The sequence below is a fragment of the Anolis sagrei genome, chromosome 5, assembly GCF_037176765.1.
Source record: "Anolis sagrei isolate rAnoSag1 chromosome 5, rAnoSag1.mat, whole genome shotgun sequence".
NCBI classification, from domain to species: domain Eukaryota; kingdom Metazoa; phylum Chordata; class Lepidosauria; order Squamata; family Dactyloidae; genus Anolis; species Anolis sagrei.
Window position 1 is genome coordinate 190,135,383 of NC_090025.1, and position 27,975 is coordinate 190,163,357.

The 27,975-nt window shown below is 42.9% G+C and overlaps 1 protein-coding gene across 2 annotated transcripts; it reads right to left on the reverse strand.

Moving 5' to 3' along the window:
- Window positions 1-5,747: 5,747 nt before the first annotated feature.
- On the reverse strand, window positions 5,748-27,959 carry CLDND1 (claudin domain containing 1). 2 transcript variants are annotated; one of them, XM_060776441.2, is made up of 5 exons: window positions 27,852-27,959; window positions 18,273-18,571; window positions 11,773-11,877; window positions 11,077-11,214; window positions 5,748-6,742 (listed from the first exon to the last, which is right to left on the reverse strand). In XM_060776441.2, exons 2-5 carry the CDS (start codon window positions 18,556-18,558, stop codon window positions 6,525-6,527), a joined length of 747 nt encoding a protein of 248 aa, XP_060632424.1. In that variant the 5' UTR covers window positions 18,559-18,571; window positions 27,852-27,959; the 3' UTR covers window positions 5,748-6,524. The 2 variants fall into 2 exon arrangements, with proteins under 2 accessions (XP_060632424.1, XP_060632425.1); XM_060776442.2 differs by having other exon boundaries at window positions 18,273-18,568; window positions 27,852-27,951.
- Between the last annotated feature and the right edge of the window lie 16 nt (window positions 27,960-27,975).

The following is a 27,975-nucleotide window of genomic DNA, read 5'->3' on the forward strand; positions in this document are numbered from 1 at the left end:
TTTTAATACTGGTAGCCAGATTTTGTTCATTTTCATTGTTTCTTCCTTTCTGTTGAAATTGTCCACATGCGTGTGGATTTCAATGGCTTCTCTGTGTAGCCTGACATGGTGGTTGTGAGAGTGGTCCAGCACTTCTGTGTTCTCAAATAATATGCTGTGTCCAGGTTGGTTCCTCAGGTGCTCTGCTATGGCTGATTTCTCTGGTTGGAGTAGTCTGCAGTGCTTTTCATGTTCCTTGATGCGTGTCTGGGCAATGCTGCGTTTGGTGGTCCCTCTGTAGACTTGTCCACATCTGCCTGGTATACGATAGACTCCTGCAGAGGTGAGAGGATTCCTCTTGTCCTTTGCTGAACGTAGCATTTGTTGGATTTTCTTGGTGGGTCTGTAAGTGGTTTGTATGTTGTGTTTCCTCATCAGTTTCCTTATGCGGTCAGTGGTTCCCTTGATGTATGGCAAAAACACTCTATCTCAGTAATGACTGCATTCTACATCAAGCCACCTCCACCCATATCCTGGACTTCTAAAGACAAAGATGTTATCCGACTCTTTCCAGAAAGATACAAAGCTCTCCAACATCATTTTCATTATTTTTAATTAAAAGGAATCTTCTTTGGGAATCTGGCTGCTTCACATATGACAGAATGTCTATGAAATCAGCTTTAGGGATACGTTAACATGGACCATATCATAAGTCACTTGTACTTTTAATAATTCTTAATTTAAAAAAATTAGGAGCCGCAGTGGCGCAATGGGTTAAACGCTTGTGCTGGCTATTTATTTGTCGTGTCAGAACAACCAGTCAAATTATATTACATTTCTAACAGAGCAAAGCAAACAAGCAGATTACAAAATTTGTGAGTATGAGAGTTGATTAAATGTCCTTTGACCAGTATCTGGCCACTTGGAGTGCCTCTGGTGTTGCTGCAAGAAGGTCCTCCCTTGTGCATGTGACAGGGCTCAGGTTGCATTGCAGCAGGTGGTCAGTGGTTTGCTCCTCTCCACACTCGCATGTCGAGGATTCCACTTTGTAGCCCCATTTCTGAAGGTTGGCTCTGCATCTCGTGGTGCCAGAGCGCAGTCTGTTCAGTGCCTTCCAAGTTGCCCAGTCCTCTGTGTGCCCAGGGGGGAGTCTCTCATTGGGTATCAGCCATTGGTTGAGGTACTGGGTTTGGGCCTGCCACTTTTGGACTCTCGCTTGCTGAGGTGTTCCAGTGAGTGTCTCTGTAGATCTTAGAAAACTATTTCTAGATTTAAGTCGTTGACGTGCTGGCTGAAGGTCAGCAGTTAGAATCTGTGAGATGGGGTGAGCTCCCGTCTGTTAGCTCCAGCTTCCCATAAAGGGACAAGAGAGAAGTATTATTTATTATTTATTTACTTCATTTATATACCGCTTTTCTCAGCCCTTGGCCGACAGTCATGGCATGGGGATTATTGTTCATTCATCAAAAGTGAATGTCGGTTTCTAGAAGAAGATGTCTCTCATCCCTATTGTCTCAATCCTGTTCTTAACTATGAGTCATCTTTAAATCGGATGTTTGTAGAATCATAGAATAATAAGAGCTGGAAGAGACCACATGGGCCATCTAGTCCAATCCCCTTCTTCCAGGCAAAAAAAGCACAATCAAAGCAGCTCTGACAGATAGCCACCCAGCCTCTTTTTAAAAGTTTCCAAGGAAGGAGCTTCCATTACACTCCGAGACAGAGAGTTCCACTGTTGAACAGCTCGTACGGTAAGCAAGTTTATTTTTATACCCCGCCATCATCTCCCCAAGAGGACTCGGTGCAGCTTACAAAGGGAACGAGCCCGAAAATTAGATAAAACACATTAAAACCAATCAAATAAAATAATAAAGACATAACAAAATCATAAACATCATAGTTGAGTTCAGTGAGCGCAATAATTCCTTAAAGGAGCCCATGGAAAATGCAGAGATCAAATTTACAGGGACTAGGGCATAACCTAAGAAAAATTATGAGGAACCAGTAGGAGGGCCGGAATAAAGTGCAGGATTTAGAGTGGGTCAAGATAATGCTCTAGTGAAACTGCCTAATCAAAGGCACAGGGGAACATCCAGGTTTTTAATTCTCTCCAGAGGAGGACAAGAATGGAGCCTGTCTGATCTACCTATGGAGGGAGTTCCAAAGCCGGGGGTCCACCACCGAGAAGGCCCTCTCCCTCGTCCCCACCAACCGGACTTGAGATGGTGGAAGAAGTGAGAGAAGAGCTCCCCAGATTTTATTAATATTTATCGTGTCAGTGCAACCAGTTGATTATATTACATTTCTAACAGAAATGTAATATAATCGAAAGCAAAAAAAAAAAAAAAATCCAGACAAAATACGAAAATTGTGAGTTTGGTAGTTGATTAAATGTCCTTGAGACCATCAAGCAAAAAGTGGGTGCTAGAAACAATATCATAAGAAAGCTGACTGGCACAACCTGGGGATCACAACCAGATACAGTGAAGAGATCTGCCCTTGTGCTGTGCTACTCTGCTGCTGAGTATGCATGCCCAGTGTGGAACACATCTCACGACACTAAAACAGTGGATGTGGCTCTTAATGAGACATGCCGCATTATCACGGGGTGTCTGCGCCCTACACCACTGGAGAAATTACACTGCTTAGCTGGTATTGCACCACGTGACATCCGCTAGGAAGTAGCAGCCAATAGTGAAAGGACCAAGGCAGAGACATCTCCAGCTCAGCCTCTGTTTGGTTATCAGCCCGCATGTCAACGACTTAAATCTAGAAATAGTTTTCTAAGATCTACAGAGACACTCGCTGGAACACCTCAGCAAGCGAGAGTCCAAAAGTGGCAGGCTCAAACCCAGAACCTCAACCAATGGCTGATACCAAATGAGAGACTCCCCTCTGGGCACACAGAGGACTGGGTGACTTGGAAGGCGCTGAACAGACTGCGTTCTGGCACCACGAGATGCAGAGCCAACCTTCAGAAATGGGGCTACAAAGAGGAATCCTCAACATGTGAGTGTGGAGAGGAGCAAACCACTGACCACCTGCTGCAATGCAACCTGAGCCCTGCCACATGCACAATGGAGGACCTTCTTGCAGCAACACCAGAAGCACTCCAAGTGGCCAGATACTGGTCAAAGGACATTTAATCAGCTACCAAACTCACAATTTTTTTTGGTCTGTTTGTTTGCTTTGTTCTGTTAGAAATGTAATATAATTGACTGGTTGCCCTGACACGACAAACAAACATCAGTTTTTATACTTATTTATGTAATGCTTTTGACATGAAATAAATAAAAAATTTCTCAAAGTCTTTAGCCTTCTCTGACAGATAACACTGGCGCGTCACCAAACTACAACTCCCACAATTCCACAATTGAGCCATGGCAGTTGAAATGATGTCAAACTGCATGAATTCTACAACGTAGATGCAACCCACTGGATTTCCATAGCAAAGTGGGGATTTGAACCTTGGTCTCCGGAGACCTAATCCAGCACCCAAACAGCACTCTAATCCACCTGCTACATCCAATTTAAATAGACCCATTAAATCAATGAGATTTACAAATGCAAATTACAAAAGTAATTGATTCTGTTGGGGTTCAGCCTGTGTGTGAACCTGTACCTGACTCTCTTATTCTATTTCCTGATGTTAATGAAGGTGTCAATGATTCTGAGCGTGATGTTAATGGTGTCAATGATTCTGAGGTCAATGTAAAAGATGACGGTTTGTGTAGTGAAAATCCTGCTGCTTTGGAAAGCGAAAGTACAAATTCCCATGAGAATGATTCAGAGCCAAGCGTTGAACTTTCACTCCCTTTGAGCGCTCCAGATAATAGGACACCTGGTTCCTCTAACGAGAATAGACGGGGGCAGATTTGGCAAAACAGAGGCGAAGCGCAGAGTTTACGTAGGTCAGCTAGATTAAGAGAAATGCAAACACGGCCTTCAGGCACGTCACGAAATAGATTTCTATGCTTTAAAGATGCTTGGCCTGGATGCCCATTTAGTCCAGGCATCGTTTCAGATTCATGAACAGTCTCTTGCATTCTCCTGCTTCCAGTGGCTTTGTTCCAAGGACTTTTCCTAGTGCTTCAAGTACGGTTAGTGGTTTACTAACAGGTTCCAGGTTTCAGCAGTGGGGGGACTGCTTTGCAGTGGCTCCAGTCCTTTCTTGAGGGACGGTCCCAGAAGGTGTTACTGGGTGACACCTGTTCGGCCCCACAGCCATTGTAATGTGGAGTCCCACAGGGTTCGATCCTGTCCCCAATGTTGTTTAACATCTACATGAAGCCGCTGAGGGAGATCATTCGGACTTTAGAATTGAGGTTTTATCTCTACGTATATGATGTCCAGATCTGTCACTCCTTCTCACCTGTCACCAAGGAGGCTGTCCAGACCTTGGATCGATGTTTAGCTGCTGTGTCGGACTGGATGAGAGCTAACAAATTGAAACTGAATCCAGACAAGGCAGAGGTCCTACTGGTCAGTCGCAAGGCCGAACAGGGCATAGGGTTACAGCCTGTGCTGGACGGGGTTACACTCCCCCTGAAGACGCAGGTTCACAGCTTGGGAATGATCCTGGACTCATCGCTGAGCCTGGAGCCCCAGGTTTCAGCGGTGGCCGGGAATGCTTTTGCGCAATTAAAACTTGTGCACCAGTTGCGCCCGTACCTTGGGAAGTCTGATCTGGCCACAGTGGTCCACACTCTTGTTACATCCCGAATAGACTACTGCAACGCACTCAACATGGGGTTGCCCTTGAAGACGGTTCGGAAACTTCAACTGGTCCAGCGAGCGGCAGCCAGGCTGCTTACCGGAGCAACATAAAGGGAGCACACCACCCCTCTGTTGTGTCAGCTCCACTGGCTGCCGGTTCAGTTCTGAGCTCAATTCAAGGTGCTGGTTTTGACCTACAAAACCCTGTACGGTTCCGGTCCAGTGTATCTGTCCGAACGTATCTCTCTCTACGTCCCACCCCGGAATTTGAGATCATCTGGGGGGGGGGGGGCTGCTCTCGACCCCATCACTATCCCAAGTGAGGCTGGTGGGGACGAGGAGCAGGGCCTTCTCAGTGGTGGCCCCTCACCTGTGGAACTCACTCCCGGGGGAAATTAGGGCATCAACATCCCTCCTCTCCTTCAGGAGGAAGGTAAAGACGTGGTTGTGGGACCAGGCCTTTGGGCAATCTGCTAACTAGATAAGGACAACCAGACAAATAGGACTGACAGGACTGACAATTGTGGAATTGGAATTTGAACTATGGGATAGCGAACACTGACAGGCAATAAGGAGTAATTGGTTTGTATTGGTTTGTATGGATTTTTATTGGTTTTATTGCTTTTATCGGTTTATAGATGTAACGTAGAATTGTGGTTTGATTGCTAATTTATGCTATTTTGTTTTATTACTGTTGTGTGATACGGGCATCGAATTGTGCCTTGTTTTTGTAAGCCGCCCTGAGTCCCCTTCGGGGTGAGAAGGGTGGGGTAGAAGTAAACCAAATAAATAAATAAATAAATAAATTACTGTGGGTTTTTTATATTGTTCATGGACATTTCTGGTTGCTGAGTTTTACTGTGACTTTTTACCTTGCATTTTCCCTCTATTTTTGTACTCATCATTCATCAATAAAAAGGATTGTTTTTCCTGAAGTCAAGTGTGGTGGATTGTTGTCTTAGGGTCAGGATTGCAACAGATTCACTGTGTCTACTTTGGACTAGATTATTGCTTGCAACAGGGCTCTAATGTTCCGTCACATACGACATGAGTAGGATTCGTGAGCCTTTCGCTCAGGTTTATTTTTTATTTTTTTTCAACAAAAGTTTTCGTCTAGCTGACGTAAGTAATGCTTATACAAAAATGTAATGTCTTGCATAAATAAAGGGTTTTTAGACTCGGATTTATGTACAGATATACATTAGTCAAATCAGAAATCAGACCGTGTAAGGGGCATTCCTCTTGCAAGGAGGAGCGAGGGAGAAAGGAATACGTTTGCAAGATTTAGGAAGCCCAAAACCGCTAGCCGTTTTACAACAATCAGGCCGAAAAAGAATGGAGGGGACACAGTAGTCGATGTGAGGAACGAAACTTAAATCACAATCTAAGTTCCAAAGCTACATTTACGGAAAAGGTCGCACTGGTTCATCTCTTAATGGCTCATGATACATATACTGCCAAAGTGAGTTTTTATCTAAGCCTTTATGGCTTGAAAATCGTGTTAAATATTGTGGCAGATAATGTTTAAATATGAAAAGAAATGTAATAACAAAATATCAGTATATTTAAAAATAAACAACACAAGGAACTTATTAAAACCCTGCAGATTTCGGTCAAGAAAAAAAATGCTAGCACTGTGGCTTGTCAAGTCTGTTCAGCTTTTTAAAAAACCTGTTTCACTTCCAAGTGGCAAGGAGGCATGCTTTCTGAGGGTAAACAACTAACAATAAAGAGAAGAGGATGGAGGCTACCAAAAAAAATCCCCAAACAAACAAACAAACCAGTCTTAAGATGGAAAGGGAGGAAATTGGGATGGGATGGAAGCCTCCCTATGCCACCCGGTATGCTTTCAAAAGAGTGAACTCCCTCCTGTTCGTTCGAGCAGCCCAGATGAAGAGGGCCGCCGCCATGAACTGCAGCGGCGCAGAGACGCAAGCCAGGCAGAAGGACCAGCCGAAGTGGCCCTGGGCCCGCGGAGGAGGAAGCTTCTCGTGCAGCAGCTCAATCCCAGCCACGTAGCAGCCGACCGAGCCCAGCGTGCACAAACCTGGAGGGAAAGCAATGGGGAGACAACAGAACATCAGTCACACAATTAGGAAGTTCTTGTCAGAAATATTAACTAGATATTTTTAATTACAAAAATGTGAGACAAGCACTGAAAGGGTTAAATGGATGCAATGACTCAGCAAAAGCTGCAATTCTATGTAGGCAGGTGGGCCTATAACAGTGTTTCTCAACCTGGGGGTCGGGACACCTGAGGGGGTCGCGAGGGGGTGTCAGAGGGGTCGCCAAAGACCATAAGAAAACACAGTATTTTATGATCGTCATGGGGATTCCATGTGGAAAGTTTGAGCCAATTCTATGGTTGGTGGAGTTCAGAATGTTCTTTGATTGTAAAGGTAAAGGTAAAGGTAGTCCCCTGACATTAAGTCCAGTCATGTCTGACTCTGGGGTGTGGTGCTCATCTCCATTCCTAAGCCGAAGAGCCAGCGTTGTCCGTAGACACCTCCAAGGTCATGTGGCCGGCATGACTGCATGGAGCCCCGTTACCTTCCCGCCGGAGCGGTACCTATTGATCTACTCACATTTGCATGTTTTCAAACTGCTAGGTTGGCAGAAGCTAGGGCTGACAGCGGAAGCTCATGCCGCTCCCTGGAATCGAACCTGCGACCTTTCAATCAACAAGCTCAGCAGCTCAGTGCTTTAACCCACTGCGCCACCGGGGGCTCTTTGAATGTAATGAACTATAAATCCCAGCAACTACAACTCCCAAATGTTAAGATCTATTTCTCTGGATATAGGTGAACTACAACTCCCAAACTCAAGGTCAATGCCCATCAAACCCTTCCAGTGTTTTCCATTGGTCATGGGAGCCAAGTTTCATTCAAATCCATCGCTGGTGGAGTTCGGAATGTTCTTTGATTATAAGTGAACTATAAATCCTAGCAACTACAACTCCCAAATTACAAAATCAATCCTCGCCCAACCCCACTAGCATTCACATTTGGGTGTATTGGGTATTTGTGCCCAGTTTGGTCCAGTGAATGAAAATGCATCCTGCATATCAGATATTTACATTATGATTTATAACAGTAGTAAAATGACGGTTATGAAGTAGCAATGAAAACAATATTATAGTTGGGGGTCACCACAACATGGGGGACTGTATTAAGGGGTCACACCATTAGGAAGGTTGAGAACCACTAGCCTATAGCTTAGTAGGCTGAAACGAAAGAACGTAGACCAGCCACTTTGGCAGGGTGAATCTTTACTTTATTATCCCACCGCTGCCACCAATTGAAACTCACAAGATCCAAAGGCAAAAACATGAAGCATAATCCTCTAGCAATGGTCAAACAAGAGTCCATGGAAAACAGTTGAAAACAAGGCCCAAATCCCAGACTCAGGAAGCCAGAAGCGTGCTGCTAAAAGCCAAAGTTAATCCACAGAAGTTTGCACAGAAAGAGCTATGTTGGACTGACAGCCCCTGCTTGTCAGCTACAAGGCTAACTACCCTTTGCAGACATGAACGCATTACGTTGACCTTTGGCCCCCTTGGCTTCTCGCTTGCTAGCCAAGCGAGTGCTTCTCGGGAGCCTTAATTGCAGACGATCTTGCCTGCTCATTAATTCATAATCTTCAAGGCTATGTAACCCCTTATCTCGGTCAAGCTGGACCAGATCACTGTGGGAAGGCAAAGACGTCTCCACTTGGCCGAGTGGGATTTCACTCTCGTTATCAGTCTCACTAACATTCCTTTCCCCTGGGAACTGACCTGCTGTTTCTCCTTCAGCAGCCCCACCATCAGCCGTGTCTGAAGCATGTACAGAAATCTGTAACCCATCAGCCTCCTCATCATTCTGAAGGAATTCAGGCTCAGAAGGCCCACAGAACTCAGCTTCAGACTCAGAGTCAAGCTGAGTCACAACACCTAGTCTGTGGGAGGAGGCCTCACAGTGTAAGGCAGGCCTTAGTCTGTGGGAGAAGGCCTCATAGTGTGAGGTAGGCCTTAGTCTGTGGGAGAAGGCCTCACAGTGTGAGGTAGGCCTTAATCTGTGGGAGAAGGTCTCACAGCGTGAGGTAGGCCTTAGTATGAGAAGGCCTTACAGTGTGAGGTAGGCCTTAGTCAGTGAGAGAAGGCCTCACAGTGTGAGGTAGGCCTTAGTCTGTGGGAGAAGGCCTCACAGTGTGAGATAGGCCTTAGTCGGTGAGAAAAGGCCTCACAATGTGAGGTAGGCCTTAGTCTGTGAGAGAGGGCATCACAGTGTGAGGTAGGCCTTAGTCTGAGAAGGCCTTACAGTGTGAGGTAGGCCTTCATCTGCGAGAGAGGGCATCACAGTGTTAGGTAGGCCGTAGTCTGTGAGAGAAGGCCTCAGAGTGTGAGGTAGGACTTAATCTGAGAAGGCCTTACAGTATGAGGTAGGCCTTAGTCTGTGAGAAAAGGCCTCACAGTGTGATGTAGGCCTTAGTCTGTGAGAGAGGGCATCACAGTGTGAGGTAGGCCATAGTCTGTGAGAGAAGGCCTCACAGTGTGAGGTAGGCCTTAGTCTGAGAAGGCCTTACAGTGTGAGGTAGGCCTTAGTCAGTGAGAGAAAGCATCATATTGTGAGGTAGGCCTTAGTCTGTGAGAGAAGGCCTCACAGTATGAGATAGGCCTTAGTCTTTGAGAGAAGGCCTCACAGTGTGAGGTAGGCCTTAGTCTGTGAGAAAAGGCCTCACAGTGTGAGGTACGCCTTAAGTCTGTGAGAAAAGGCCTCACAGTATTAGGTAGGCCGTAGTCTGTGAGAGAAGGCCTCACAGTGTGAGGAAGGCCTTAGTCTGAGAAGGCCTTACAGTGTGAAGTAGGCCTTAGTCTGTGAGAGGCCTCACAGTGTGAGCTAGGCCTCAGCCTGTGGGAGAAAGCCTCACAGAGTGAGGTAGGCCTTAGTCAGAGTCCCACTCTGTTCTGATTTGGTCCTGGAATAATAACCCCATGTCCAGTTGTGGGTACCACAATTCAAAAAGGATATGGTCAAGCTGCTGTCCTGAGAATGGCAACCAAAATGATTGCTCATTTGCAATGTTTTGTCATTGGAGTATAAGTCCCCCCCCCCTTCGTGGGAAAGCTTAATTCCACAACTCCCACTATAATTAGCCCTCTTCCACAAATAATTTGTTTCTCTTTTATTTCACCTGAGTTTTAAACCAGTTTTAATTAGTTTTTCTTTTAACCATTACATGTAGCCTGCCCATTGTCACTGTGTTTGTTTTTACTGTAATTTTATATTGTTGCATATTCATGTTTTATGTAATTATGATGTTGTTCATTGTTTGCATTTTCGGTTTGCGTTAGGGTTGTTCTTTACTGTAATTGTTGTTTGGGCTTGGTGTCATGTAAGCCGCTCTGAGTCCCCTTTAGGGAGATGGTGGCGGGGTACAAATAAAGATGATGATGATGATGATTATTATTAAAGCTTTGGAAACCAAGCCCTGTGAGGAGTGGCTTAGGGGGCTGTATAAGTTTAGCTAAGTTTAGCTTGGACATAGACAGAGGCTATTTAACTTTTTCTGGCCGCCAGGGGAGCTGTTGCTTTCATTGTCCATCTGCAACACTGATGAAGTACTTCCGCATTTCCCGCATGCTTTTTCCTGGAGTGCTTGCTGGGAGTCTTTTTTTTTTTATGGCCTCATAAATTAGTTAATTTAGCCTCCCCACACTTTAAGGTGGTACCTAATTTTCCTACTTGACAGATGCAACTGTCTTTCGGGTAGCAAAGGTCGACAATAGGCTACACACAATTGGTTGGAAACCCACTCCAACCCGGGCTGGCTTCGAACTCATGATCTTAATGCAGCTGACACTCAGCCAGCAGCACCACAATCCCGGTGTCAGATTTCGTGTCAGGAATGACTTGAGAAACTGCAAGTTGCTTCTGGTATAAGGGAATTGGCCATCTGCAAGGACGTTGCTCAGGGGACACCTGAATGTTTGATGTTTTACCATCCTTGTGGGAGGCTTCTCTCATGTCCCGCATGGGAACTGGAGCTGATAGAGGGAGCTCAACCCACTCTTCCCAGATTCGAACCACTGACCTGTCGGTCTGCAGTCCTACAAGCACAAGGATGTCACATTGCGAAAGGGGCTGCTCTAGAGATGAGGACACAGAAGAATGGATTCAAATAGCAGGAAAAGAGATCCCACTTAAACACTAGTAAGAGCTCTTCGGCAGTGGATTATGCTGCTCTCTTACAGTCTGTTGAAATCTGGATGTTTTTAAGCAAAGGCTGAATGGCCATCTGTTGGGAGGGCTTGGATTAGGTATTTCTGTATGGCAGGGTGGGGTTGGCCTGGATGACTCTTGAGGTTTGTTCTCTTTCATGATATTCATCCAGAAGACTCACCTGCAAGGAAGTGAAGGACCCCTGTGGCAATGGTGGGGTACAGGCTGCGGCAGGCACAAGCGCACACCCCGATGAGAGCCCCAAAACACATGAGTCCGAGGCTGACAAAGGGCAGGAGGAACTGCAAACGCCAGAGATCTAAAGCAAACAAAGAGGCAATCATAGCTAGGAGGCCTGGTGCAGGGAAGATCTCCCCAACCTGGTTGCGCCAAAATGCAGTATCTATATGATAAAAAAATGGTTCAGTGCCATTTCTAGTTGCTTATGTGGCCACCAGGACTGTTCCAAGCATGGCAGAAAAACCCTATTAAATTGAAATACCATTTACTTTTGCAGAACCCATCCACTAAACACAAAACTATACTCAGAACTTGGGAGAAATTCCTTTCCTCCTAATACTGGAAGTTGCAGACTAAAACGTAAGTGTGCAAGTTCTCATTACATTGTATATGAACACAGGAATTGTATGTAGAATGTGAGAACATACTTGCTAACTTGGTAGCTTTCGGCCAGCTGGCATGCTTGCCACTTGCTGATCTTTGAAGAGGGATAACATAATAAATTTATTTTAATGTATGTAGAGTATTTGCACTCTTGCCTATCGAATTGCCTATGCAATCTCATTGAATTCAGCAAGGATTACTTGCAGAGTGAAGCGTTTTTTTTCTTCATCAACCAGAAAATAGTAATACTTACAGGTCCGGTTCAAGTCAGTGCCGCTGTTATGGTTCCCAGGATCTTTGTATTTCTCCATGAATTGATCCGAAAGGGAAAAGCTAACACATTTTGTAACCATCTCACCTGCAAGAACACAAAAAGGAAATAGTTTTTTATTAGAGTATGATTTACTTTGTTGGTATATATCTTTTATATATCTGTATATATATAAATGCCCTGTGCATAATGAGTGCCTTAAAAACAAAAGAACCAAAGAACGAATTCACACCAAATTTGGCAACAAAATGTCTCACTACACAAGGAGTGACCATCACTCAAAAATTATGATTTTGTCACTTGGGAATTGTAGTTGCTGGGATTTATAGTTCACCTACAATCAAAGAGCACTCAAAACTCCATCAATGATGGAATTGAACCAAACATGGCACACAGAACTCCCATGACCAACAGTGGTGGGGGTTGACCTTGAGTTTGGGAGTTGTAGTTTACCTGCATCCAGAGAGCACTGTGGACTCAAACAATGATGGATCTGGACCAAACTTGGCACAAGCACTCAATACGCCCAAATATGAACACAGATGTAGTTTGGGGAAAATAGACCTTGACATTTGGGAGTTGTAGTCACTGGGATTCACAGTTCACCTACAATCAAAGAGCATTCGGAACCCCACGAACGACAGAATTGGGGCAAACTTCCCACAAAGAACACCCATGACCAACAGAAAATACTTAAGGCCATCCAATCCAACTCCCTTCATCAGGGCAAGAAAACATAATCAAAGTCCTCCTGACAAAGAGCCCATCCAGCCATAGAAATAGATAGATAGAAAGATAGATATGATTCACACACAGAGAGATATAGTATCATAGATTTGAAAGGGACCCTTAAAGAAGGACAATGATATGTTGCATGTTCCAGGCTGGGCAAACCAGACACTCTCCACATCAACACTGACAAAGAAACAGCAAGAAATACTGTTTACCCACAAGCATAAAGACATCACATATATTAGAAACCAACACTTTCTCATCCCCCTTTATTTTCCAGATCAACAGACTGGGCCACAGCAACGCATGGCAGGGGACAGCTAGTATATATATATTGATCAGAGTTGGTGATAGGGAACACGTAAGCTTTTAAAACATGAGCCATGAGGAAAGGCAGTTCATAAATAAAATTATTATGTTACTAGCCATCCCCTGCCACGTGTTTCTGTGGCCCAGTCTATGTATATGTGTATATATGTGGTTTCCCCTTCCGTTGTGTTTTTTGGTGTTTTTATGAGTGATAGTCATTCATCACAAGGTATATTGTGTCCAAATTTGGTGTCAATTCACTCAGTAGTTTTTGAGTGATGTTAATCCCACAAACGAACATTACATTTTTATTTATATAGATTATTATTGCTCTTATTATTCTCCATGAGTTTGCTCAACTTATATGATCTTCAGGGGAAGGTTGTCTATTATATTACGTAACATTTTCTTTAAAAAATCTGTTTCTGATTTGAAAGTGTTATTTCCTGTTTAATTGTGCGATAGACACAGTACTTTGAAAATAGTTGTCATACTCCAGAAACTTCGTTTTTGTGGCTGCCACAAACTGTGTTGAATTGGTTGAGACTCGATGAGATAGTCATTGAAAATCTATAGCAAAATGTGTTGCAAGAAGTCCCGCAAAAATAAAGTTTTGAAGTTTACTAAACCTTTTCCAAGTTTTTATGATAGATCTAATTAGGAAAGGGCATTTATAACCCAGGAACAAAAATCGTGTTACATAATGTTATCTTTCCATTGTCTGTCAAATACCTTTTGACTTAGGCAAGCCTTTGGCTCTTAAGCTACTTTACTAAAAGGTTGTTTTAATAGGTTTGCTATGGTTTTATTGTTTCTATTAAGTTTTAATGTGTTTTTAAACTCTTGAAATAATATACCATATATACTCAAATATAAGCTGAGTTTTTCAGCCCTTTTTAGGGCTGAAAAAAATCCCTTTGGTTTATACTCGAGTCAAAGTTATTTATTATTTTAGTCTGTTATTGTTATTATTATTATTATTATTATTATTATTATTAAGAGATTTATTAATTTACCTAATTTATTATTACTAATATTACATCTACATTATTTTGAACCATCTAGAACAGAGGTCCTCAAACTTTTTAAACAGAGGGCCAGGTCACAGTCCCTCAAACTGTTGAAGGGCCGGATTATAATTTTTTAAAAAATGAATGAATTCCTATGCACACTGGACATATCTTATTTGTAGTGCAAAAAACACTTAAAAACAATACAATAATCAAAATGAAGAACAATTTTAACATATAGTATTTCAATGGGAAATGAGGGCCTATTTTTGGCTGATGAGATAGGACTGTGCTTTTGAGTTGTTTAGGACTTAGGTTGACCCTGAACGAGGGCCGGGTAAATAACCTTGGAGGGCCGTGTCCGGCCCCCGGGCCTTAGTTTGAGGACCCCTGATCTAGAACCTTGAGATCGTCCGTAGAGACTCTGCTCTCGGCCCTGCCCCAATCACAGGTACGCCTGGCGGGGACGAGAGACAGGGCCTTCTCTGCAGTGGCTCCCCGGCTATGGAACACCCTCCCTAGAGATATTAGATGTGTTCCCTCCCTCTTAACGTTTCGGAAGCAAGTCAAAACGTGGATGTTTGAGCAAGCGTTCACAAACACAGAGTAACGGATATGGATAAATGACATAGGAAATTGACGATGGACGATGGAATTGGACAATGCTTGACAATAAGGAGACGCCAATGATGTTGTTTTTATTGCTGTTGTGGTTTATGTAACTGTAATGTTTTAAATTGTTTTATGATACTATGTATACTGTTTTGTTGGAAACCGCCTTGAGTCGCCGAAAGGCTGAGAAAGGTAGTATACAAATACAGTAAGTAAATAAATAATTAATAAATTACTGTATTATCATTATATTACATTTATAATTTTACTCTATGTATTATTGTTAATGTTCAATCTATTATTTATAACATACATACTTTCTCTATTTATTATGGTTATTATTATTACATTTTTACTCTATTTATTATTGTTGTTATTACATTTATTATTTATTCTATTTATTCTATTATTTATTCTATTTATTCTTACAGGGAAAACCAACTGATCCCTAATCCATCTAAAACACAGACATGCGCCTTTCAACTTAAGAACAGACAAGCATCTCGAGCTCTGAGGATTACCTGGGAAGGAATCCCACTGGAGCATTGCAGCGCACCCAAATACCTGGGAGTCACTTTGGACCGTGCTCTGACCTACAAGAAGCACTGCCTGGGAAGCAAAAAGTGGGCGCGAGAAACAACATCATATGAAAGCTGACTGGCACAACCTGGGGATCACAACCAGACACAGTGAAGACATCTGCCCTTGCGCTGTGCTACTCTGCTGCTGAGTATGCATGCCCAGTGTGGAACACATCTCACTACGCTAAAACAGTGTATGTGGCTCTTAATGAGACATGCCACATTATCACAAGGTGTCTGCGCCCTACACCACTGGAGAAATTACACTGCTTAGCCGGTATTGCACCACCTGACATCCGCCGGGAAGTAGCAGCCAATAGAGAAAAGACCAAGGCAGAGACATCTCCAGCTCATCCCCTGTTTGGTTATCAGCCAGCATGTCAACGACTTAAATCAAGACATAGTTTTCTTAGATCTACAGAGACACTCGCTGGAACACCCCAGCAAGCGAGAGTCCAAAAGTGGCAGGCCCAAACCCAGCACCTCAATCCATGTGTGATACCAGATGAGAGACTCCCCCCGGGCACACAGAAGACTGGGCGACTTGGAAGGCGCTGAACAGACTGCGCTCCGGCACCACGAGATGCAGAGCCAACCTTCAGAAATGAGGCTACAAAGTGGAATCCTCGGCATGCGAGTGTGGAGAAGAACAAACCACTGACCACCTGCTGAAATGCAACCTGAGCCCTGCCACATGCACAATGGAGGACCTTCTTGCGGCAACACCAGAGGCACTCCAAGTGGCCAGATACTGGTCAAAGGACATTTAACCAACTACCAAATTTGCAAAATCTGTGTTTTGTTTTTTTCTTTCTTAACCTACTGATCCCTCAATTAATGTAATTTTATTGCTATCTATTATTATTTTGAAATCTACCAGTAGCTGCTGCATTTCCCACCCTGGACTTATACTTGAGTCAATATGTTTTCCCAGGTTTTTGTGGTAAATTAGGTGCCTCAGCTTATATTCGGGTCAGCTTATACTCGAGTATATATGGGTAATAGTTTCAAACTGTTGTTCCAAGAGGTTTCAGCTTTAGTTTGTTTGAATTTGTTGTTAAAACACTGTGTTGGGAGAAAAATGGGACATAAAGCAGACAAATTATACAGGCAATAATTTTGTGGATTGTTGAAAGTTCATTCAGGGTCACAAGATGCTGCACAAAAACAAGCCCTATTACGTTCATTGGGGCTTATTCCCGCAATCCTATATAACGAACTGCAGGTTTTAGTTGCCTAATACCACTTATACTATTCTGCCAAAGCGGCTGTGGCCTCAGGTTCTAATTTTCCACAATCATCCTTTTAAAAAAGAGAGAAAACCGCATGTCTGTTAAAGGCAAAATAGTTATTACAGGCTTAGGAAAAAGCACAGGCCTCAGCAAGGCAGGCGTCACTTAGAAGACATAATTGTAGACTTCTCTCGCGCTAATTTGTTCGTCTTACAACTAAGAATTAACAGAGCAATTGAGAAACATGCTCTGAAATAATACTGTGTGGGTGCAAAACTGCCGATGTAAAAACTTCCTTTTTTTGACCATTGAGGATGGCTGGTGGCCCAAAACTGTAGCATTTCCAAGCTCTGTAAATAATGGCGTGTCTGTGTTTTCAATCTGTGGTTTGCATTTATCCAGCAGCCTCTCCTTCTCAGAAGCAGAACAGCTATGATGCGGGACATTCGATGCAGATCCCCTGACTGTTCGGTTCTTTAAACGATTTCAGAACTTCCAAAGAGGAGAGGAAAAGAGGCACAAGTCAAGCTCCTCCCCAGCAACAACAACAACAACTGAGAGGAGTGTATTTTGAGAAAGTAAATTGCATTAAGATTAGAATGCTATTGATCCCATTTCCCCAGCTGCTCATGTTCTTTTACAAAGTGGAGATGGGAGCCATGAAAAACACAGTATCCCAAATCCCTTCAGTATTTTCTATTGGTCATGGGGGTCTCTGTGTGAGAAGTCTGGCCCAATTCTATCATTCATGGGGTTCAGAATGCTCTTTGATTGTAGGTGAACTATAAATCCCATCAACGACAACTCCCAAATGTCAAATCTATTTTCCCAAACTCCACCAGTGTTCACATTTGGGCATATTGAGTATCCATGCCAAGTTTGGTCCAGATCCATCATTGTCTGAGTCCACGAACTACAACTCCAAAAATGAAGGCCAATGCCCACCAATCCTTTCCAGTATTTTCTGTTGCTCATTTGCGTTCTGTGTGCCAAGACTGGTTCAATTCCATCATTGGTGGGGTTCAGAATGCTCTTTGATTGTAGGTGAACTATAAATCCCATCAACTACAACTCCCAAATTTCAAATCTATAACCACAACTCCAAAAATGAAGGCCAATGCCCACCAAACCTTTCCAGTATTTTCTGTTGCTCATTGGAGTTCTGTGTGCCAAGATTGGTTCAATTCCATCATTGGTGGCAGGCATGTAGCCGGGGGGGGGGGGGGGGGGGGGCTCGGGGGGCTTCAGCCCCCCCCCCCCCCCCCGAAATTTTCATGGTGGTTCGCGAAAAGGCCTTATTGGTGCATTATTTAAACTGTTATGTTTATTCATATCATGATCTGATCACCATACTCAATATATCCCATATGCATGGGGGTATTGGGGTAATGATACAAAAGGTTTGCTAGGCTAGACCCTCTTTCACTCAGACTCAGCCCCCCCCCCGAAACTCAGCCCCCCCCCCGAAACCCCCCCTGAAAAATTTTTTAGCCCCCCCCGAAACGAAATCCTGGCTACGGGCCTGATTGGTGGGGTTCAGAATGCTCTTTGATTGTAAGTGAACTATAAATCCCAGCAACTGCAACTCCCAAATGTCAAGGTCTGTTTCCCCCAAACTCCATCTGTGTTCATATTTGGGCGTAAAGAGGAAAGAAAAAAGGGAAGGAAGGAAGGAGAGAAAGAGAGAAAGGAAGGAAGGAAGGAAGGAAGGAAGGAAGGAAGGAAGGAGAGAAATTGGGAGGGAAGACTGGCCACAGCAACGTATGGTGGGTACAGCTAGTACAAATTAAAAACAAAATTATGCACAAGCCTACTGGTTACTTTTCTAGCAGTATCAAGAGCAGGCATGGTGGGTGAACATCGGCCCTCCAGGTGTTTTGGCTGTTAGGAATTGTGGGAGTTGAAGTCCAAAACACCCGGAGGGCCAAAGTTTGCTCATGCCTGGCTGTAATGGGATGGGAATGAAAGACAGACACCTTTTCCCCATGCGTTTTGAATGGCTTTACCTGGTGAGTTGTACCAATAAGAGTTCTCGGACATTGTGATGCACCTCCTCCACAGGCCGATGGTGCCGTTCCATCGGAAGAGGGCATCTGTATAGGAGTTCTCATCTGCGTTCTCCCCAAAGAGCTCGTCCCAAGTAGCCTTGCTTTCGCTGTTGTTTTCAGGAGGGAACGGGTTGCGGTACTCAAACCAGAAGTCTGTCCCGATGGAGGCAGCCAAGTAGATGGTGGACATCAGGCTGAGGACGCAGGCGATGACCAGGGCGGTGGCAAAGCGGTTATCCATCATGGTGTCTCAACTGCTATTAAGGGCAGAAGAAGCAGAGAAACCCAAGAGTCAGAATTGAAGGTGGGAACCGCTTATGTCTCAGTCTTCCACTAGTCAACAAAGACTTTTCTAGGGCTTTGGACATAGGAGAATCAAGTGCTCAGTTGCTTCCTAATTCTTCAGTTTGGATTGCTCGTTTGCATGCTGCAAAAGTGGGTGCTAGAAACAATATCATACGAAAGCTTACTGGCACAACCTGGGGATCACAACCAGACACAGTGAAGACATCTGCCCTTGCGCTATGCTACTCTGCTGCTGAGTATGCATGCCCAGTGTGGAACACATCTTACCACGCTAAAACAGTAGATGTGGCTCTTAATGAGACATGCCGCATTATCTTACTTTACTTACTTTACTTAGGCGATCCCTCGTTGGACGAGTAAGATGGTCTTCCATCATGGGTTTCCTTGTGGGTCCGCATGTGGCTGTGGAGCCCTATTCTTGCTCTGCATCTTCTTCCGCAGTGAGGGCATTGGTTTCCAGGTGGAAGGCGGTCCCGGTCGGGGTTGGCTTGACGCGCCTTCCTCCTGGCACGTTTCTCTCTTTCACCCTCCACTCGTGCCTCCTCGAATTCTGCAGCACTGCTGGTCACAGCTGACCTCCAGCTGGAGCGCTCAAGGGCGAGGGCCTCCCAGTTCTCAGTGTCTATGCCAGAGTTTTTAAGGTTGGCTTTGAGCCCATCTTTAAATCTCTTTTCCTGTCCACCAACATTCCGTTTTCCGTTCTTGAGTTCGGAGTAGAGCAACTGCTTTGGGAGACGGTGGTCAGGCATCCGGACAACGTGGCCTGTCCAGCGGAGTTGATGTTGGAGGACCATTGCTTCAATGCTGGTGGTCTTTGCTTCCTCCAGCACGCTGACGTTTGTCCGCTTGTCTTCCCAGGAGATTTGCAGGATTTTCCGGAGGCAGCGCTGATGGAATCGTTCCAGGAGCTGCATATGACGTCTGTAGACTGTCCACGTCTCACAGGCATATAGCAGGGTTGGGAGGACAATAGCTTTATAGACAAGCACCTTAGTATCCCTACGGATGTCCCGGTCCTCAAAAACTCTCTGCTTCATTCGGGAAAATGCTGCACTTGCAGAGCTCAGGCGGTGTTGTATTTCGGCGTCGATGTTGACTTTGGTGGAGAGGTGGCTGCCAAGGTAGCGGAAATGGTCGACATTTTCTAATGTTACACCATTAAGCTGTATCTCTGGCATTGGAGAGGGGGCGGCTGGTGACTGCTGGAACAGCACTTTGGTTTTCTCGATGTTCAGTGACAGGCCAAGCTTTGTGTATGCTTCTGCAAAGGTGTTGAGAGTGGCTTGTAGATCTTCTTCTGTATGCGCACAGACGACATTGTCATCAGCATACTGGAGTTCTATGACAGATGTTGTTGTGACCTTGGTTTTGGCTTTCAGTCTGCTGAGGTTAAATAGCTTGCCGTCTGTCCGATAGATGATTTCCACTCTGGTGGGAAGCTTCCCATCAACAAGGTGTAGTATCATGGCGATGAAGATGGAGAATAAAGTTGGGGCAATAACACATCCCTGTTTGACACCCGATTCCACCTTAAATGGGTCACTTTGGGAGCCATTGCTGTCCAAGACTGTTGCCATCATGTCATCGTGGAGGAGCCGCATTATCATAGGGTGTCTACGCCCTACACCACTGGAGAAATTACACTGCTTAGCTGGTATTGCACCACCTGACATCTGCCAGGAAGTAGCAGCCAATAGTGAAAGGACTAAGGCAGAGACATCTCCAGCTCATCCCTTGTTTGGGCATCAGCCAGCACGTCAGCGACTTAAATTAAGAAATAGTTTTCTAAGATCTACAGAGACACTTGCTGGAACACCTCAGCATGCGAGAGTCCAAAAGTGGCAGGCTCAAACCCAGAACCTCAATCAATGGCTGATATCACATGAGAGACTCCCCCCTGGGCATACAGAAAACTGGGCGACTTGGAGGGTGCTGAACAGACTGCGCTCTGGCACCACGAGATGCAGGGCCAACCTTCAGAAATGGGGCTACAAAGTGGAATCCGCAACATGTGAGTGTGGAGAGGAGCAAACCACTGACCACCTGCTGCAATGCAACCTGAGCCCAGCCACATGCACAATGGAGGACCTTCTTGCGGCAACATCAGAGGCACTCCAAGTGGCCAGATACTGGTCAAAGGACATTTAATCAACTACCAAGCTTGCAAACTCTGTGTCTTTTGTATGTTTGCTTGTTTGTTCTGTCAAAAATGTAATACAACTGTTCGGTTGCCTGACACGATAAATAAATAAATAGTTTGGATTGCTACACAAATAAAGCAAACTAATTGTGCACCAGGTGCTAAGCACTATTTCTGCTATTTTTTCATATTGCTTTGATTCATAAATGCAAATTAATACGTGGAAGATCTAGCAAGGGCTGTTGTACTTGAATGGGTGTTTCTGTGGTTTTAATTTATGTTTTTAATTTATCTGCCTTTTAAATATCTGTCCCTTTTAAGTGTGTGAGGCAGGGCATTGTGGGCAAGCATACAGGTGTAGAGTTGTTTGTTCTGCTCCAGAGACACACAAGGTGGGGGATTCTTCTTGGTAGTGCCATTTTGTCAGGTTGTCTTTTGATCTGCTCACTCAACTTCTGAGTCTGTTCAGGGACCTCCAAGTTGCCCATTCTTGGTTTGCCCCTGGAGGCAGACCCTCACGGTGATGGTGGTGGTGGTGGTGGTGGGGGGCATCCAACTGGGATTTCCTGGTCTAGCTAAAGTTAAAACTTGTGTGCCAGCTGCGCTTGTCCCTTGGGAAGTCTGACTTGGCCACGGTAGTCCATGCTCTGGTTACATCCCGTATAGACTACTGCAACACTCTCTACGTGGGGTTGCCTTAGAAGACTGTCCGGAAGCTTGAAGTGGTCCAACGCTCGGCAGCCAGGATGCTAACAGGAGCAGCACTCAGGGAGCATACAACTCCTCTGTTGCGCCAGCTCCACTGGCTGCCAGTTTGCTACCGGGCACAATTCAAAGTGCTGGCTTTAGCCTATAAAGCCCTAAACGGTTCTGGCCCGACTTACCTGTCCGAACACATCTCCTCCTATGAACCAGCTAGGACATTAAGTTCATCTGGGGAGGCCCTGCTCTCGGTCCCGCCAGCATCACAGGTACACCTGGCGAGGACGAGAGACAGTGCCTTCTCAGTGGTGGCCCCTCGGCTGTGGAACACCCTTCCTACAGATAGCAGATCGGCCCCCTCCTTATTGGCATTTTGGAGGAAAGTGAAGACCTGGTTGTTTGAACAGGCATTCGATTAGGCAGTGTAATTGATTATAGGACACGGAATAACAGATGATGAGACTGGATTCTGATTTTACTGATGAGACGCTAATGATTGTTATATTGATGTTTAATCGTTGATGATGCTACTGTTTTTAACTGTCTCATATTTGTTTTATGATGTTTTTGCATTGAATTTTGCTGTTGTTAACCGCTTTGAGTCGCCTGAGGGCTGAGAAAGGCGGTATATAAATGAAGTAAATAAATAAATAAATATTTAGGGTGGACTACAAAATAGTATATTTTGCAATAAATTCATAAAAAGTCATGGTTAAGGGGAATATGGATATATTAGGAAACATGATCTTTTTTTTTTAAAATTTTATTATTACTATTGTATAATACATAGAAACATTCCATCTTTGAAAATAACGTTCAAAATTACTATTGTATAATACATAGAAACATTCCATCTTTGAAAATAACATTCAAAATACCAGTTTTTTCCCCAATCCCGCCACCAGCACACCCCCCCCCCCCCCCCCGGGAACAAATAGATACTTTAGCTGTGTTTATTACAATTGTTCAATCATGAGAATAGTTTTGTTCAACACCGTATATTTATCTTTCCCCTTTATTCTATATATGAGACTCTTCCATTTTGCTTTCCATGTCTTTTTGCTTTGACCCGTCATATAGTAACTTTTCCTTTCGCTAATATAATCTTGAAGAAGGTAATCTGCTAAATATTTGTACCAGGTTTTTGTATCCCATTTCTTGTGGTCTTTCCAGCCCAGGGCCACTGAGGCTTTAATTCCCTCTATCATATGTTTTATTATTTCCTCACTTTCCTTATATTCCTCTTTATTTTCGAATTTCTGAGTGAAAAATTGGGCCTTATTCCATTCTATCTTGATCCCTAATAGCTCCTCCATTTCTTTCCTGATTATTTCTTGGAACTTTTGGATTTTTTCACATTCCCACCACATGTGGGCATATGTTCCTATTTTACCACAGTTGTGCCAACATAATTTTGGGCACGTTTTTGTGATATGCGCCAGTTGCACAGGAGTTCTGTACCATTTTGTCAATATTTTTCGTTGCATTTCTTTAATCTTTAGGTGTTTTATTTTATTGATTGAATTAATCCAATTGTCTATTTCTCTCTCACTGCAACTTAATTCCTCCTTCCAGACTTCTATTAGGGTAGATTTTGTGTTGTATTGTATTTCGGTGATTGTGTTATATATAAATCCCATGATTCCTTTCTCCCTCTCTACTTTCCATTTTATTATTTTGTCGAGATTTGTTTCTGAGGTTTCCTTATTCTTCAATTCTATTAGCTTTTTAGACAGCCCTCCCCATTGTAACCAATTTCCAAACATGATCTATAATTTCATGGGGTCCCTGTGCCCCTAGCCCCAGTGAATGTGGAGGGCTGACCCGATACCCGGACATCAAAGAGCATTTTATGGCTGATTTTAACTTGGAGGAGATTGTAAGAAGAAAGTAAGAGTGCAGAAGCGCCAAGGGAAAGTTGGAGCAGGGCCTGAGGCTTATGGAGGCAATTAAAAAGGAGTGTTTACCCCAGCAGCCTCTGCAAAGCAGCAGATGGTGACGCAGAGTTAAGCGCAGATAAAAGGTGCCAGGACTATGGGCTTACTGTATTAATACAGAACGAAGAGGAGCTGGTATACAAAATAAAGGAAGATAGAAAAAACAATTAGCGCATCCATAAAGGAAGCAGAGGCTTGGTTCCTTTACATTTGGAAGAGGAGGGAAACCCCATAGGAAAGAAACAAGTTAATATCAATGATGAATGAAATGATCTTCAGGGACAAGGCAAGCTCACAAACCTGAAAATTAAAGAATTGACTCAGGCAGAAAGTAAAAGCTTAAGCCAGTGTTTCTCAACCTTCCTAATGCAGTGACCCCTTAATATAGTTCCTCATGTTGTGGTGACCCCCCAACCATAACAATTGTCTTTGATTGTAGATGAACTATAAATCCCAGGAAGTACAACTCCCAAATGTCAAGGTGCATTTTCCTTAAGCTACATCAGTGTTCACATTTGGGCATATTGAGTATTCGTGCCAAGTTTGGTCCAGATCCATCATTGTTTGAGTCCACAGTGCTCTCTGGATGTAGGTGAACCACAACTCCAAAACTCAAGGTCAACACCCACCAAACCCATCTTGGTCATGGGAGTTCTGTGTGCCAAGATTGGTTCGGTTCCATCATTGGTGGAGTTCAGAATGCTCTTTGATTGTAGGTGAACTATAAATCCCAGCAACTATAACTCCCAAATGAGAAAAGCAACCCCCCCCCCCCACACACACACACACAACCCGACCAGTATTCAAATTTGGGCATATTGGCTATTTGTGCCAAACTTGGTCCAGTGAATGAAAATACATCCTGCACATCAGATATTTACATGACGATTCAGAACAGTAGGAAAATTACAGTTATGAAGTAGCAATGAAAATAACGTTATGGTTGGGGTTACCACAACATTAAGGGGTCACAGCAATAGGAAGATTGAGAAATACTGATCTGATAGATTGCATAAGACAGTATGGGTCTCCCTAACTTCAGTGAATGTGGAGGTCTGACCATAATTCTGAATCCCAAATTCTGACATTTTTTGTGAATTTATGCAACTATGACGGATGTGAGAACAGTAGGACTCATCGTGACCTCACGGACCAGCCCACGCCAGAGCTCCCTGTCGGCCGTCACCACCCCCAGCTCCCTCAAGGTCAGTCCAGTCACTTCAAGGATGCCATCCATCCATCTTGTCCTTGGTCGGCCCCTCTTCCTTTTGCCTTCCACTTTCCCCAGCATAATTGTCTTCTCTAGGCTTTGCTGTCTCCTCATGATGTGGCCAAAGTACTTCAACTTTGTCTCTAGTATCTTTCCCTCCAGTGAGCAGCCGGGCTTTATTTCCTGGAGGATGGACTGGTTGGATCTTCTTGCAGTCCAAGGCACTCTCAGCACTTTCCTCCAGCACCACAGTTCAAAAGCATCTATCTTCCTTCCCTACAATCCATCTTTGCAAAATAGCACTTTTCAGAGAGGGGAAAGTTGGGCATTTAGTTGTAATACAAGATATACATGATCCAAAACAACAGAAAAGCTAGGCAATATTAAAAGGACAGGGAAAATTTATCTCACTGGGTTGTTGTAAGTTTTTCGGGTTGTATGGCCATGTTCCAGAAGCATTCTCTCCTGACGTTTCGCCTGAATCTATGGCACTTCCTGTTGTCTCAGCCTCGTTCTTAACTATGATTTGTTTGTAAGTTGGATGTTTGTAACTTTGGGGCTGCCTGTATTACCTATGAGATCTACTTTTATTACGAATCTTAGCAGCGGAGAAAAGGAACTGGGTTGCTGTGAGTTTTCCGGGCTGCCTGGCCATGTTCCAGAAGCATTCTCTCCTGATGTTTCACCTGAATCTATGGCACTTCCTGTTTTCTCACCCTTGCTCTTAACTATGAGTTGTTTGTAAGTTGGATGTTTGTAACTTGGGGACTGTCTGCATTATGAGATCTAATTTTATTACGAATCCTGGCAGCAGAGAAAAGGAACTGGGTTGCTGTGACTTTTCCGGGCTGTCTGGCCATGTTCCAGAAACATTTTCTCCTGACGTTTCACCTGAATCTATGGCACTTCCTGTTGTCTCACCCTTGCTCTTAACTATGATTTGTTTGTAAGTTGGATGTTTGTAACTTGGGGTCTGTATTATCTATGAGATCTACTTTTATTACTAATCTTAGCAGAGAAAAGGAACTGGGTTGCTGTCAGTTTTCCGGGCTGCCTGGCCATGTTCCAGAATCATTCTCTCCTGACGTTTCACCCACATCTATGGCAGGCATCCTCAGAGGCTGTGAGGTCTGTTGGGAACTAGGCAAGGGAGGTTTATATATCTGTCAAGTGATATATAAACTCTTGTCTGCTTGAGGCAAGTGTGAATGTTGTCCACCTTGATTAGCACTGAATAGCCTTGCAGCTTCAAAGACTGGCTGATTCCTGCCTTCCCAACAAAAGATTCCTCCAGGAATGATAGTAAATAGATAATAATAAGAAACAGAACTATTTAATATCTCTCAGAATATAAGTTTTTAACTTCATTTGTGTTTTTAAATACCCTCAATTCACTTCTCACATGATAAATAAATAGAATATATGATATTAATGCTCTAAGGATCTACGACGTTAAATAGATATAGACCGATCTACTTCATATGTTGGGATATATCATATTAATGCTCTAGGGAAATATGATATCAAATATAAAGAGATCTAGTTACCCTAAGGATATAATACACTGAATAGAGATACAAATAAAACACTAAGCTCTAGGGATATATGAGATGAAGTAGAAAATAAATACATAAACATAGATAGATCTACTTAACATTTCTAGGAATATATGATATTAAATAGGTAATAAAGCGATAGAAAAATCAAGATATAGACCCATTTAATATGTTTTGGGAATATATTGATGCTCTAGGAATATATAATAGATATGCTCTCGGAATATACGATATATATGCTTTAGAAATATATATTTAATAGATAATATATAGAGAGAAATATAGATAATCTATTTAGTATCTTATATATATCAATGCTCCAGGGATATACGATATTAAATAGATCTATCTATAAAGATATATGATATTAATTAGAAAATAAATACATACACATAGATAGATCTATTTTATATCTCTAGGAATATATGATATTAGATCAATATGCTCTAGGAATATTTTATATTAAGTAGGTAATAAAGAGATAAATAGATAGATAGAAGGACAGATCTATTTAATAACTCTTGGGATACCTATTGATGCTCTAGGAATATATGATATATAATGTATATGATCTAGGAATATATGACATATATGCTATAGAAATATTTAAAATATACTATAGAAATAAATATTAAATAGACAATCTATAGAGAGATAAATGTAGATAGATCTGTTTGATATCTCTTGGGATATATATTAATGCTCTAGGAATATAAGATATATAATAGCTATTCTCTAGGTAAATATTATATATATATATATATGCAATATAGAAAGATATGATATCCCTTGGGATATATATTAATGCTCTATTTCTATCCTAAAGAAATATATTATATTTCTTGGGATATATATTAATGCTCTAAGAATATAAGATATATAATATATATGCTCTAGGGAAATATGATATATATGCTATAGAAATATATGATACTAAATAGATAATATATAGAGAGACAAATATAGATATCTCTATTTAATATATCTTGGGATATATATATATTGATGCTCTAGGAATATATAATAGATAATAGATCTAGGGAAATATGATATATATGCTATAGAAATATATATTAAATAGATAATATAGAGAAAGATAAGTATAGATATATCTATTTAATATATTTTGGGATATATATATTGATGCTCTAGGAATATATGATATGTAATAGATATGCTTTAGGGAAATATATATATATATATGTTATAGAAATGTATAATATTAAATAAATAATATATAGATAAATATAGATAGATCTACTTAATATATCTTGGGATATATATTAATGCTCTAGGAATATATATCATACGCTATATATATATATAGATAGATAGAAATATATGATATTAAATAGATAATATATAGAGAGAGATATATAGAGATATCTATTTAATATCTCTTGTGATATAAATCTCAATATTCCCCAGGGATATTATAGATATCTCTATTTAATATCTCTAGGGATATCGGATATTAAATAGATATTTAATAGATATATAGAGGGATGGATCTATTCAATACCCCTAGGGGTATATTTTAGATAGGCAGACAGGACACAAGGCTCTAGGGATCCCTCAGGCCACCCCTTTCCCCTGCAATGGGCTTTCCCTCCCCTCCACCCGTCTCTTCGGCCTTGGAAGAGACCATTCCATCAGGGCGGGGATCCCCACTGGGTCTTTCCTTACCTATTCACCTCCCATTGTCCTCTTCCCTCCTCTGGCTGCCGAGAGCGGCCAAGCTGCCTCCTGCCTCCTCCTCCACACGCCCCCTCCCACCGCCCTCTGCCGCGGAGCATCCTGGGAGGCGTAG

Bases quoted from the DNA above. Each gene is read 5' to 3' on its own strand.
- CLDND1 (XM_060776441.2), bottom strand. From the start codon at position 18,558: ATGATGGATAACCGCTTTGCCACCGCCCTGGTCATCGCCTGCGTCCTC. The intron at 11,215-11,772 runs GTAAGTATTACT...TGTTTGCTTTAG, and splicing joins CACTGACTTGAACCGGACCT to ATCTCTGGCGTTTGCAGTTC. The intron at 6,743-11,076 runs GTGAGTCTTCTG...CTTTCCCTCCAG, and splicing joins GGTCCTTCACTTCCTTGCAG to GTTTGTGCACGCTGGGCTCG.